The sequence below is a fragment of the Pelodiscus sinensis genome, chromosome 2 (assembly GCF_052426305.1).
Source record: "Pelodiscus sinensis isolate ZL-2025 chromosome 2, ASM5242630v1, whole genome shotgun sequence".
Lineage (NCBI taxonomy): Eukaryota > Metazoa > Chordata > Testudines > Trionychidae > Pelodiscus > Pelodiscus sinensis.
In genome coordinates this window covers 16360813-16374010 of record NC_143053.1, presented here as the reverse complement: position 1 = coordinate 16374010, position 13198 = coordinate 16360813, and the positions used below count along the sequence as shown (strand labels likewise).

The following is a 13198-nucleotide window of genomic DNA, read 5'->3' as shown; positions in this document are numbered from 1 at the left end:
AGCACATTAATCCGAAAGAAGAAAAAAAGCCTTAGGATATATAGTTCAACTGTGGACCAGTTTTCTGAGCAGGGCTGATATTTTTCTGGAGCATATTAAGGCAAGGCCTGTTTACTTTCTCATTACCCTGCATGTTTCATTTTTTTTATTTGATTAATCAAATAAATCAAGATAAATTAGTAATTCTGCTCCTAATGTACAACAATATTGTATACTGCATTGAAACAAAGATTATTTTTTCTCTTTAATGCTTGGAAAGAATAGATATTCAAGAAAATGAATAGTCTCTTTTAAAAGTTATAGCATTCAGAATTAGAAAACTTTCTAGCTTTCTTTTGGAAACATTGCAGAGTTTTTCTAACATTGTCTTGGGGTTTGTTTGTTTGTTTGTTTTATATCTCCTAGTTTGTCAAATTTGCCAACATTGAGGAGGATACACCTTCGTATCACAGACGCTATGACTTTTTTGTTTCTCGGTTTAGTGCCATGTGTCATTCCTGTCACAGTGATCCAGAAATACGAACTGAGTAAGTACCAGTTTATATTGTATTAGTATGACTCTTTAAAAAAATAAATAAATAAAGCAGAAGGGAATTGTACAATGTACAGCAGCAGTAAAAAACTCAAATAGAATGTTAGGAATAATTAAAAAAGGGATAGAGAATTAGGGATGTCAACATGTAGATGACTACATGATTAATCGATAAGCCAAGGCTTATTGGTTAATCTTGTTGACGATATGCATTCCCCTTTCTCCTCCTCCCCGCTGCCTCTGTATCAGCAGCGGGGAAGGAGAGGCAGGAGTTGGTGCTACTTTCCCTCCATCCCCCACGCTGCTGCCTCTATCCGCCAGGGATGAGGAGAGGGGAAGCTTCCACAAAGCAGCCTCTGTCTGCAAAGGTCTGAGCCCCTCTTGGACAGCAGCTGCTGTGGTATTCCGTGGAGCAGCCTCTGTCCCTGGTGAGCCTGGGCCTGCTACAGAAAGTGTCTGGTCTGCAGCAACAGCCCCTGTCGACTTCCCATGGACAGCGTCTGTTGCCACAACGCAATCTTTGTCCACGGAGGTCTCAGACCCCCCATGGACGGTGTGGCAGGTAGGAGCCGGTCTGCATGAGAAACTATTTTTTAAACTGGCTCCCCTTGTGGACTCGGTCCCGCTTGCCCCCGCTTGCCACCCCATGCTGCTGTCTCTGATGACATATAAGACAAGATTAATAATACTAGGACTATTCGGTTTAGAAAAGAGGAGATGAAGGGGGAATATGATGGAAGTCTAAAATCATGACTGGTGTGGAGAAAGTGAATAAGGAAAAGTTATGTATTTGTTCTCAGAACATAAAAACTAGGGGTCATTAAATGAAATTAAATAGGTAACAGGTTCAAAACAAAAGGATTGGACCCAAAATCTCTTAACTGTATTGTATGCTTTAGCTAAAATGATGTCCTTTGTCCTCCTTTGTTTCTGCAAAAAATAGTCCATCATTGCTGCATCTACAGTCTTTCTCTGAGTGCACTTATTAATGTACTGGATAACAAGAAAATGAGACACTTGGAAGCTGAAATTGTGCAGTCTTTTTTAAAAAAAAAATTGTACAATAAAAATAAAATGCTTTCTTGGCTCAAACCAGAAGGTACTATTCTATATGACTTGGTATTAGCTCCATCCAGAATCCTGGTCCACTTAGAATGCCTCTTTTTAAGGAGTCTCTCTGCAGAGATTGAGAGACTGATAATTGTTTGATAAGAGAAAGAGAGAAGGATTTGTGAATTATAAATGGCTGGAAGAGAGGTTGCAAGAAGTCAGTATTATATGGGTGTTTCTGTTCTCCATTAATATCACCCATGATGAATGACTTGTTTGTTTATTATGCTGGTGGGGGTAAGGCAGTGTGCTCTGCAAAATGGCACCCTCCTCGTGGTGTGGCACATACGGATCATGCATGTAAAGTCAAGTTGACAGAGATGGGTCCACACCTTTCTAGAAGTTCATACACCTGAGCCAGATGGCCTATATTCTGGGATGTCAGTGGCATCCTACTAATAAATCTCATTGTGGGTGTTACTGACAGTGGTTTTGAAGACTGAATTTAGGAATAAAGACAAGCTAAGAGTCTACCCTTTTCAGACCGATCGGGAGTATGTCAATATTTGTTAATCTCTTTAGCACTCTGACAACTTCTACGGTGATCATCAGGGTTCAGCAATGTGATCATGGGCTGGGGATATTTTAGCTTGGAAAATGCAGATTGAGTAGCATCTTTTTGATAACTGTATCTTACTGCCATTAGTTCTAATTTTACCTATGAAGATCAGATGATCATGGCACTTGCTTCTTTTAAATGAATAGATTTTTTTTTCTGTTTGTAATCATTCGTTTTAGACTAGGGGAAAGCTCATTGCATGTCAAGTGTGAGCCTTTTAGAATCTCCTTAAGACTGGTTTTAGGAGCTGGAATTTAAGTAGACCTGGAGTAGTGTTACCTGCCTTACTTGCATATCAGACTTTTTGCACTGCATTTTCCTAGGTTTGTTAGTGTCTTCAAAGCTAGGCTTTTATTATCTACAAGAAAATATTTTAAACAAAAGCAGCAATATGGCCTTGTCTACATGTTTTCAGTATTTTTAAAATAATAATAAAGCAATCAAACATCTGTTCTTTTTAAAGAAATTTCTGGTTTTGCTTTCTTTGAATCTGATATTCCAGTGTGGATTTTAATATATACATTAGCCCTTTATTTTAATTGACTAAATGATAATTATGAATTGTCCCATGCATCTCAATGGGGAGTTAGCTCCAAGATCTCATCTGTCTCCCAACCTCACATACCACCTCCCTATCAGAATGGCAAGAGGAGAGTGCAGCAGGGTCTGGCACACCCATCTAAGCAGATTCAACTCTCCTAGTGTGGGATAAGTACATGAGGTCTGCTTTGCCTCCTGAAAGAAGCCAAGAGGACCCCTGTTGATGCACTTGCTACTTCTAATCTGAGAAGATCCCTACTGCTATGCTGAGTTGAGGGAGAAGATGGCCTTATGCTGCTGCCTCTGCGTCTCTGGAAAGAAATTGTGCAGATCTCTGCTGCTGCATTTGTGGCAGGGAGGTGAAGATGTTTGAGGGATGGAGGAAGAGATGGGCTGATATTGTGGTGTTCTAGGGTCTCGGTTTCCTTCTAGGCTTGCACAGTGGGCTTCTAACAAGTCAGCACTTAGAAAGGAAGTACTTAGTTTGTCTAGGTAATTAAAATCTTTGTACTACTACATACAAAATGGTATGGTACAAAATAAACTGCCTAAGCTTAGCTTAATTTTCAGTTTTCAACTTGCTAACAATTATTAGACTGCGTATCTAAAGAATTGACATCATGGTGATGAGTGTGGTATGTTACATTTTAAATTAAGAAAGGAATGGATTTTCCAGCTTACCATAATATTTTCTGCTGTATTTAGGATATAAGCTGTCATTAAGGGGGGCGTTTTGTATATAAATTAGTGTAATTTAAGGGCCAGCATGTCAATAGTGTACAAACATTTTAATTCATATAATGTAAGTATATTTACTAGAGCTTGATTTTTAGTGTTACATAACCACTATTTTTTTGTCCTTTAGCTCCCTCTAGTGAAATGTTCATTTGTTGTGTAATCTGTATATAAGAATTATTGAACATACTCAAACGTTAGAATTTGTGAGACCTTTTTTATAGAATGCGTTTTATAAGTTCACTGTGGTGTTACTGCTTTTTCATACTAGAGATTAACCTAAATTTGGGATCTGTGAGTTGTTTCTGTTAGGAGAAGGATGTGCTACTGGGGCTTTTGTCTGGGGCTTCTTTGTGCTTTCTTTCTAAAGCTCTCTAGTCTTTCTTTCACAGACACACAGCCTTTGTAAAACAATAGACAACTAAATCTCTTCCCTAGGTGTTCCTTTGTTTTGGATAGTGATATGCCTCTATTTGCTGGTGGAGGCCAATGTTGCCATAGCTATCAGGTTTCTTAAGGGAACTTAATGGCCTCTACAGGTATTCTGAATGAAAAGTGGCTGTTATCCACCACTACCAAGGTTCATTCCAACCTATAACACTGGGGTTTTTTGCTTACTTTCATGCATTACATTGTTTAACTTGCCTTCAAGTATAAAAATCCAAATTGTTAAATATTTCTATTAGTCAACATTGGATGGAGTCCTACTCTGCTGCAAGTCATTTTCTTTGTTCAGAGGAGTTTAGAATGTAAGAAGTAACTGAAATATTGATCTGAAAGCTGTACATTTTTATTAAATAAAGCATACTCACAATGCATCTTCATGGGCAGTAAAATAATTAACACTTATGTCACTTTTAACTTTGAACTGAAAGTACTTTGAGCGGGTAGATATTCTTTCAATTGTACAGATAATGACACTAAGCCCAAATGTTAATCAATTTGTGCAAGCTCATAAAGAACGCTGATCATAGAGATGGAGTTGGAACATGTTTCTGGTGATTTCTAATTTAGTTCCTCACACCAACAAACGGGCATGGAATCTGGCCTTAAACTAGAGCGTATCCTAATAAGGTTGTCATAAGACATCAGACTTTGAGGAAATCATCCAGTAGTTCCAAATATCCAGCATTTTTTTCTTTTTGGTGAAGAGTGGAGAAGAGTGAATAAGTGTAAAGTAATACACGTTGGAAAAAAATATCCCCAACTATATGTACAGTATGATGGGGGCTAATTTGGCTACGACAAATCAGGAAAGAGATCTTGGAGTTATCATTGATAGTTCCCTGAAAACTTCCACACAGTGTGCAGTGGCGGTCAAAAAGGCAAATAGGATGTTAGGAATTATTAAGAAAGGGATAGGAAATAAGACACAGAATATCTTATTGTCCCTGTATAAAACTATGGTATGCCCACATCTTGAATACTGTGTGGTCCCCTCTCCTCACCTCAAAAAAAGATATTTTGGCCTTAGAAAAGGGCAGCTAAAATGATTAGGAGTTTGGAATGGGTCCCATATGAAGAGAAGCTAAAGAGACTGGGACTTTTCAGTTTAGAAAAGAGGAGACTGAGGGGGGATATGATAGAGGTATATAAAATCATGAGTGGTGTGGAGAGGATGAATAAAGAAAAGTTATTTATTTGTTCCCATAATAGAAGAACTAGAGGACACCAAATGAAGTTAATGGGTAGCAGGTTTAAAACTAATAAAAGAAAGTTCTTCTTCACACAGCGCGTAGTCAACCTGTGGAACTCCTTGCCAGAGGAGGCTGTGAAGGCTAGGACTATAATAGAGTTTAAAGAGAAGCTAGATAATTTCATGGAGGTTAGGTCCATAAAAGGCTATTAGCCAGGGGATAGAAGTGGTGTCCCTGGCCTCTGTTTGTCAGATACTGGAGAAGGATGGCAGGAGACAAATTGCTTGATCTTTGTCTTCGGTCCACCCTCTCTGGTGCACCTGGTGATGGCCACCGTCGGCAGACAGGCTACTAGGCTAGATGGACCTTTGGTCTGACCCAGTACGGCCATTCTTATGTTATGTTCTTATGAGACACAAAGCTAAGATACTGAAGGATTTCAAGAATAATATACATTTGATATGTTAACGGTATTCTTATGTAAATCCACCCCCCTTTTTGTAGTATTGGAAGAGAAGTGTTTTAGTGGAAACTGAGCCATTCTTCTGTGCAGGAATTATACCAGAAGACGGAGAGGTCACATTCCTTCAGCACAACAAAATCCCTAGCTTCTTGGGGGTTGCCTGCACAACAGTGACTTTGAGGATATGAGGGCTGGACTTATGGATCTGAAATAAGTAGCTCTTCTACCACTGTGATAAGAGGAGAGGTACACCTTCCTCCCAGCGTACAGAATCAGGAATTTGGTCTTAAGTAATTTGCATTTTTCATATCTAAGTTTCCTGGCTGTAATTAAATAAGATTAATTCTCAGCAGAGGCCAGAGCATGTTAGAGTGTGAGTGTGAGTATTTGCGGTCAGAGTTCTTGGTGTATTTGGTTGATAAAACACAGATGGAAATGCCATTTTGTATTTCATGTTTAACTTTTATTCATTGATCAAGATGCAAGAAACTGTTCTAGCAATTCAGGCTCTTTCCCTTGCTGGCTTACTGCTGTCCTTTCTAATCATTTTTGTAGATATCAACCTGTAAAAATCTTGAAAGCATCGGGTTTTTTTTTTTTTTTTTTGTATGCCATGCTCTTAATACTTTAAGAAGCAGTCTGTGCAGTTGAACAATTTTATATTTTTACAAGTGTGCCTGAAGATCCATATCAGTATAGTTTTTAAAGGTCATATTTTGTCTTCATGTGAGCGTGCATGGCTCCCATCAATGTTAGTAGGAGCCTTGTGTAGATTTAAAGGGATTATGTATGTCTTTAACAATTGTAACCAGTTTTCCAATTTAATCCCTTTTAGAACTTAAATGAAATCCAAATTCCATAACCACACTGCCTAAATGATTGATAAATCATGTCATTCACCTTTTGAAAACGTCTCTCTCCTAGGATCCGGATTGCAGGAATCAGAGGCATTCAGGGAGTAGTACGCAAAACGGTTAACGATGAGCTCAGAGCAACCATATGGGAACCTCAGCATATGGACAAGATAGTTCCCTCACTGCTGTTTAATATGCAGAAGATAGAAGACATTGACAGGTATTACATACTAATTGGCATTGATTAGTATTAATTGATTTTTTTTTTTAGCAAACTTTAGGCTCTCTTCCAAGAGTAGGTAGCTTTTTCTTCCCTGTTAGAGTAGCTTTTGTTGTGACTACATAATCTTGATACACATATTAGCATATATATGGTTAACTAGTAACTTTTTCTTTCTTTAAAAAAAAAATCTGTTAGACCTGCTAAAATTGATGCTAGAAGATTTACTTTGAGCATCAGTCTTCTCGTAAGTATAGACGTGCTCTTAGTGAGCAAAGGAAAGCAATATCTGAAGCTAACTGCTTATTTAAGATAGTTTTAAACTAAAGACACTGTGCAGAAAAAATGACTAATGCTTTCCCAAATGGCACATAAATTAGCTTTTATACACATGGCAAAAATGGAAAACAGTATTTATCAGTTTTTGACTCTTGGCCTCAAATTCTACAAATAATAATTTCTCCTTTTTTTTTGCTATTGTGACTTAATACATGCAGAAGCAGAGAAGAGAGGCATCTTGAAGAGTAGCAGTATGAACCATATTGTTCTAGCAGATGGCATCAAAACATTATTTAGAAAGGGCCAGACTTTCCAGCTCAGCTGCATACAGAATGAATAAATACACACTCCCATCTTAAGGGAGAATAAAATATTTCTCCTGACACTTGTTGCTTTTGAGAGAGATTTTTATGGGTTTTTTTCTTCAAGTTGTGTACCTTTAGGTGCGCTGCTTCAAGGAGTTCCTGTACCTTTGATCTGAGATTTTTAGTAGTGATGCTTGTTTGGCTTATACTTGCACCCCACATGTCTGAGTGCCACTTTCTGAGGTAATATGAGGCAGCATAGGCAAACTGGCCTCATTTTTTTTTTTTCTCCACTGCCTTTGACCTGTGATGGAGCCTCTATATCCTTGTTTTCTTCAGCAGTTAGCTAGCTAGCATATAGTTATCTTGTAGTGTTTGCAGTTGTGGGAAAAGTTGTTCCTTCTATATTTTTTTCCTTTTAAAACAATTTTTAAATATATAACTTTAGAACTTCCTTTTGTAGCAACTTTTTCATTATTTTACTGTGAAATGCTGATTTTCAAAAGGGATGTCTCTTGCTGTGAGACTTTTCTGGTATGTGATGGGCATTCCCAGTTCCTCTGCTATTTGGATAATACTCGTATCGCCAGTAAGTGCAAGATCTACACTTTTTTCCCCTCCAAAGATAAAGCCTAGAAAAAGAGGTAGATCAGGTTTAACTCCTAATGATGGAGCCTACTTTAGGACCAGCTTCTAATCCCAAGGTTCAGGACTCTCTGCTACATAGACCTCTCGGTATTGCTAGTCCCCATACGTATGAAGATCATGGTTGCCAGAGACTGCTAGGGATGTAGGTAGGTACCATAACATGAAGTATATCTGTGGGACTGAGGTCCTCATGGACATCTGCCTTTAGCTAAGAGGAGGACATAAGGAGGAAATGGCTAAAACATTTTGCTCATATATGCATGAGAAAGCACAGCTACTCATTCTTCAGAGTCTGAACCTTCTCCAGTACCAACAGGCATGACACCATCATGGTCATCAGAGGAGGCTTCTTTGTCAGATTCTGAAGTTGGGTCCTGTGTTTGCTAACCTTAGCCAATGGTATCACCTCCTTGCCCTAGTTTGAGCCTCTATTCCAGTAATAAAAGGGATCCTTGGGCTCTGCACATTTGGGTGCTGGGGCCTTTGCAGTGACCCTTATGGAAACCATGGGGCTTCACCTCTCAATCGAGAGCATCCCTGTAGCCACCTCAGCCCATTCAATGTACTGGTCATCAGGCATATCAAAGCCGCAAGCGTTCTAGTGTTGATTCTGAGCACAGCACCAAACAGATTCAGCATCTAGCCTCCAGTACCTGTGACGTCCCTGATAAGATGGTGGAGGAACAACCTTGTTCTCATCTTTTTTTTTATTTTTTTTAAGACTCATCAGGAATTGTTGAGGCTGGATATGGCCCTAGATATTTACCTAGAGGAGATGCAGGAAAAATTCCACAAGCTGCTAGGCATATAACATCTGCTTCTCCAACCAGAATAGGCTCATTTAAAGCCAACCAAGGAACTCCAGCAGACCTCCGCTTTCCTGCTTCTGCAGGGAGAGGGAGAGGAGAGGCGGAGGGGGAGGAGGAGGAGGGCGGTACTTATGTCCCTTCTCACATTCAGGCATCTGTATAATCATCCCCTCCAAACTTCCCTTGCAGTAGCATCAACCAGTGAGGAAGAGATGGGTACCAGACCTGAATACAGAAGAAAGATGAGGAGGCATAGAATCTCTATAGATAGTAATTCCATACTCTAATAAAAATATAGCAGTAGAATCATAGAATACTAGGACTGGAAGGGACCTCGAGAGGTCATCAAGTCTAGTCCCCTGCCCCCATGGCAGGACCAAATACTGTCTAGACCATCCCTGACAGACATTTATCTTACCTCTTCTTAAATATCTCCAGAGATGGAGATTCCACAACCTCCCTGGACAATTTATTCCAGTGTTTGACTACCTTGACAGTTAGGAACTTTTTCCTAATGTCCAACCTAAACCTCCCTAGATGCAGTTTAAGCCCATTGCTTCTTGTTCTATCCTCAGAGGCCAAGATGAACAAGTTTTCTCCCTCCTCCTTACGACATCCTTTTAGATACCTGAAAATGGCTATCATGTCTCCCCCCTCAATCTTCTCTTTTCTAAACTAAACAAACTCAGTTCTCTCAGCCTTCCTTCGTAGGTCATGTTCTCTAGACCTTTAGTCATTCTTGTTGCTCTTCTCTGGACCCTCTCCAATTTCTCCACATCTTTCTTGAAATGCGGTGCCCAGAACTGGACACAATACTCCAACTGAGGCCTAACCAGTGCAGAGTAGAGCGGAAGAATAACTTCTCGTGTCTTGCTCACAATACACCTGTTAATGCATCCCAGAATCATGTTTGCTTTTTTTGCAACAGCATCACACTGCTGACTCGTATTCAGCTTTTGGTCCACATAACCCTAAATCCCTTTCTGCCGTACTCCTTCCTAGACAGTCGCTTCCCATTCTGTATGTGTGAATCTGATTGTTCCTTCCTAAGTGGAGCACTTTACATTTGTCTTTATTAAACTTCAGCCTGTTTACCTCAGACCATTTCTCCAATTTGTCGTGGAATGACGTGTAACAGTTAACTCGAACTAAGGACTTAGTTTGAGTTAACGTTTGACTGCTGCATGTAGCTGCGGGCAGTTAGTTTAGACTAAGGGGATTTAAAAATGGCACCCGACTGGGAAGATGCAAATCAGTCCCGGGATATTTAAAACCTGGGCTTCATTTGCAACTTCGAATGCCTACATTAGCCTCCCTAGTTCAAATTAGGGGGCTAGTGTATTTGCTTTGGTCTTCACAGCTGAGGATGTTAGGGAGATTCCCAAACCTGAGCAGTTTTTTAGATGACAGATCTGAGGAATTTTCCCAGATTGAGGCATCATTAGAGGAGGTTTTGGAACAAATTGATAGACTTAACAGTAACACATCACTGGGACCCGATGCCATTCACCCAACAGTTCTGAAAGAACTCAGATTTCAAATTGCAAAACTATTAACTGTGCTCTATAGCCTATCCATTAAATTGGCTTCTGTACCTAATGACTGGAAGATAGCTAAAGTCAACATGGATTCTGTAAAGGGAAATCATGCCTTAATAATCTAGTAGAGTTCTTTGAGGAGGTCAATGAGCATATGGTTAAGGGGGATGCAGTGGATATAGTGTACTTAGATTTTCAGAAGGCCTTTGACAAGGTCCCCTACCAAAGGCTCTTAAGTAAAGTAAGGTGTCATAGGATAAGAGGAAAGGTCCTTTCATGGATTGCTAACTGGTTAAAAGACAGGAAACAAAAGTTAGGAATAAATGGTAAGATTTCAGAATGGAGAGAGATAACTAGCGGTGTCCCCCAATGGTTTGTACTGGGACCAATCCTATTTAACCTATTTATAAGTGGTCTGGAGAAAAGGGTAAACAGGTTGCAAAACTTGCAGATGGTATTAAACTGCTCAAGGAACAAAGCAGACTGTGAAGAGCTTCAAAAGGATCTTCCAAAACTAAGTGACTGGGCAAGAAAATAGCAAATGAAATTTAATCTTGATAAATGCAAAGTAAAGCACATTGGAAAAAATAATCCCAACTGTACATACAAAATGATGGGGACTAATTTAGCTATAACCACTTGAGAGAGAGAGATCTTGGAGTCATTGTGGGTTGTTCTCTGAAAACATCCACTGATTTTTTTAGTGCAGCAGTAGTCAAAAAAAAAAAAAAAAAAAAAAAAAAAAAGCACACTTCCTCAGGGGTAGCGTGTGGCAAATCAAAGACGACTTCAAGCCGCTACAAGAAAAAGAAAGAAAGAAACGCCTTTGACAGACAACATGCCAGGATCTCCTGATTTTAAAAAATGTGAGAAATACCGGTAGTCTATACCGAATGTATCCGCTGCCTGGGTGAGACCAATGTCCCCCAGAAATGCATCCATTGCCGCAACCTCATGACCAGGGCTCGCAAAGATAGAGAGCTAAGATTGCACATTTTACTATTTGACAAAGCGCTTCAACCTCAGTCGGACAAAGAGGATACTAATCGTTCAGACGCCCCTTCCTCTCGGGAGAAACCTTCAAGCCCTTCTGCATCTAAGCTGCTATCAAAAACAAAAATTATCCAGCTTGTTCTCTCCTGCCACGAATTAGCACGGAAGATAAGGCAGGCACTTTGGGTACTCAGAGGCCCTGTGTCACATCAGTGACAGGATCCAAGCCTAACTCTGAACTGACCACGGCACCGGCTACCCTGGCACCGAAAAGAGCACCCACTCAGGGCTCAGAAACTTCTACGATAACCTCTGTGTCGCAAGCACAGCCAGCACTACCAGCATTACTGGCTCTGCCAGCACCGAGGAAGGCCAGGTCAAATTCTGCTAACCCCCTGCCTCGCATTCTGAGCCCCAAGTCCCCACCAACATCACTGGTGCCGATGCTTCCTCCACTGGCACCGAGCACTTTGGCACTACGGCAAATGTCATCAAGCCTCCACTGTTCCTCAACACACACTCAAGACAACACTACTCCGGTACTGGAACCGAGAGCCAGATCTTCTCATGGGACTATATCATGATATTCTCGCTTTCCCCTATCAATACGAGACTCCCCTCTCTCACCATAGTCACCTACTCCATCTCATTACAGTGGCTACCCTGATGATGCTAGGAGTGTTTTCTCAACACTCCTCCCTTGCATGAGCCCACACATCGTATGATACACACTGACCACAGTATTCCCACCACCCTCAATGGCATCTAGAATGGTCTTACCTTCCTTAGTACCAAAGCTGCTGTCATTGTGCCCCACCAGAACACAGTGCAATTGTCCCCTCCCCCTCCCCCATGCCTGCTCAGAGATCGTTACTATCTATGCACCCATGTCCTTCACCACCTCCCACAGCAGGTCTTGACATGGAGGAAGGGAAGATTACCCATGATCCAGATACCCAACAGCCAGATTTGACACCACTGACAAGTCGTTCTCTTCACCAGATGAAGCAGTCATTCCAGATGACCTAAAACAATTCCACAAACTATTCAAAAAGGTTGCTACCAGTCAAGAGGTCATATTTTCAGAAGTGCAAGAAAGACAGCACAAATGTTTAAAAAACCTCCAATCCTCAGCAAAATTAAAAAAGTGCACTTCTCCTTGATGAAGCAATTTTGGAAGCAACAGAAAAAGTTTGGTAAACACCAGCCACAGCCCCCTGACGAGCAAGCCGGCTGACAGAAAATACTTCATCCTATCAGAAGGCATGGACTTTTTATTTCTACACCCTCAACCAACTCACTAGTTGTTGATGCTGCAAACTAAAAATTTAAAAACCCCCAATACAAATCAAATACACAGGACAAAGAACACAAACATCTGGACTTATTTGGAAGGAAGATGTACTCCTCCTTGACTCTCCAATTTTGCACGGAAAATTATACAGCCCTGCTTGCAAATCATAACTTCAACAACTATGTGAATCTAACAGACCTTATGCAACATCTTCCTAACAGCAAGAGACTTATATTAAAGTCTGTTCTACAAAAGGGGTAGACTGTAACTGCACAGTTTTACAAATGGCTCTCGATGCTGCTGACACAGCAGCAAGAGCCACAGCAACGTCCGTAGTAATGAGGTGCTCGTCTTGGCTGCAAGCAGCTGGAGTCCCCAAAGACTTCCAAGCAAAGGTCAAGGATCTAACGTTTGCCTGTCTGATTTGTTAGACTAACTCTGTTACTCCACTGAAGTTTATAAATAAAGTAACACAAAAGGTTTGTGTTTCTGGAATTAAATATACTTGCAAACTTTCAGATCTGTAGGATCTAGTTCTGATGATGTTACATGGGCAGCAGTGTTCTAATTAGTTGCAGCATTTTTTTTAAACCTGGAAACCAACTGTTATTGCAAAACATCTCCTCCAACTATATTGGAGTTTTCATTTCACACTCATCAACCTAATGAGGACTAAGTGGTG

The 13198-nt window shown here is 40.4% G+C and overlaps 1 protein-coding gene across 5 annotated transcripts in view; it reads left to right on the top strand.

Annotated features, from left to right (window-relative positions):
- EFR3A (EFR3 homolog A) overlaps positions 1-13198 on the top strand; it is a 105359-nt gene that overhangs the window by 37098 nt on the left and 55063 nt on the right. For all 5 annotated transcript variants that reach the window (XM_075920132.2, XM_075920131.2, XM_025184913.3 and 2 more), the window contains 2 exons: positions 406-527; positions 6501-6650. In XM_075920132.2, the coding sequence (XP_075776247.2) occupies positions 406-527; positions 6501-6650 (272 nt within the window). The remainder of the gene's footprint in view (positions 1-405; positions 528-6500; positions 6651-13198) is intronic.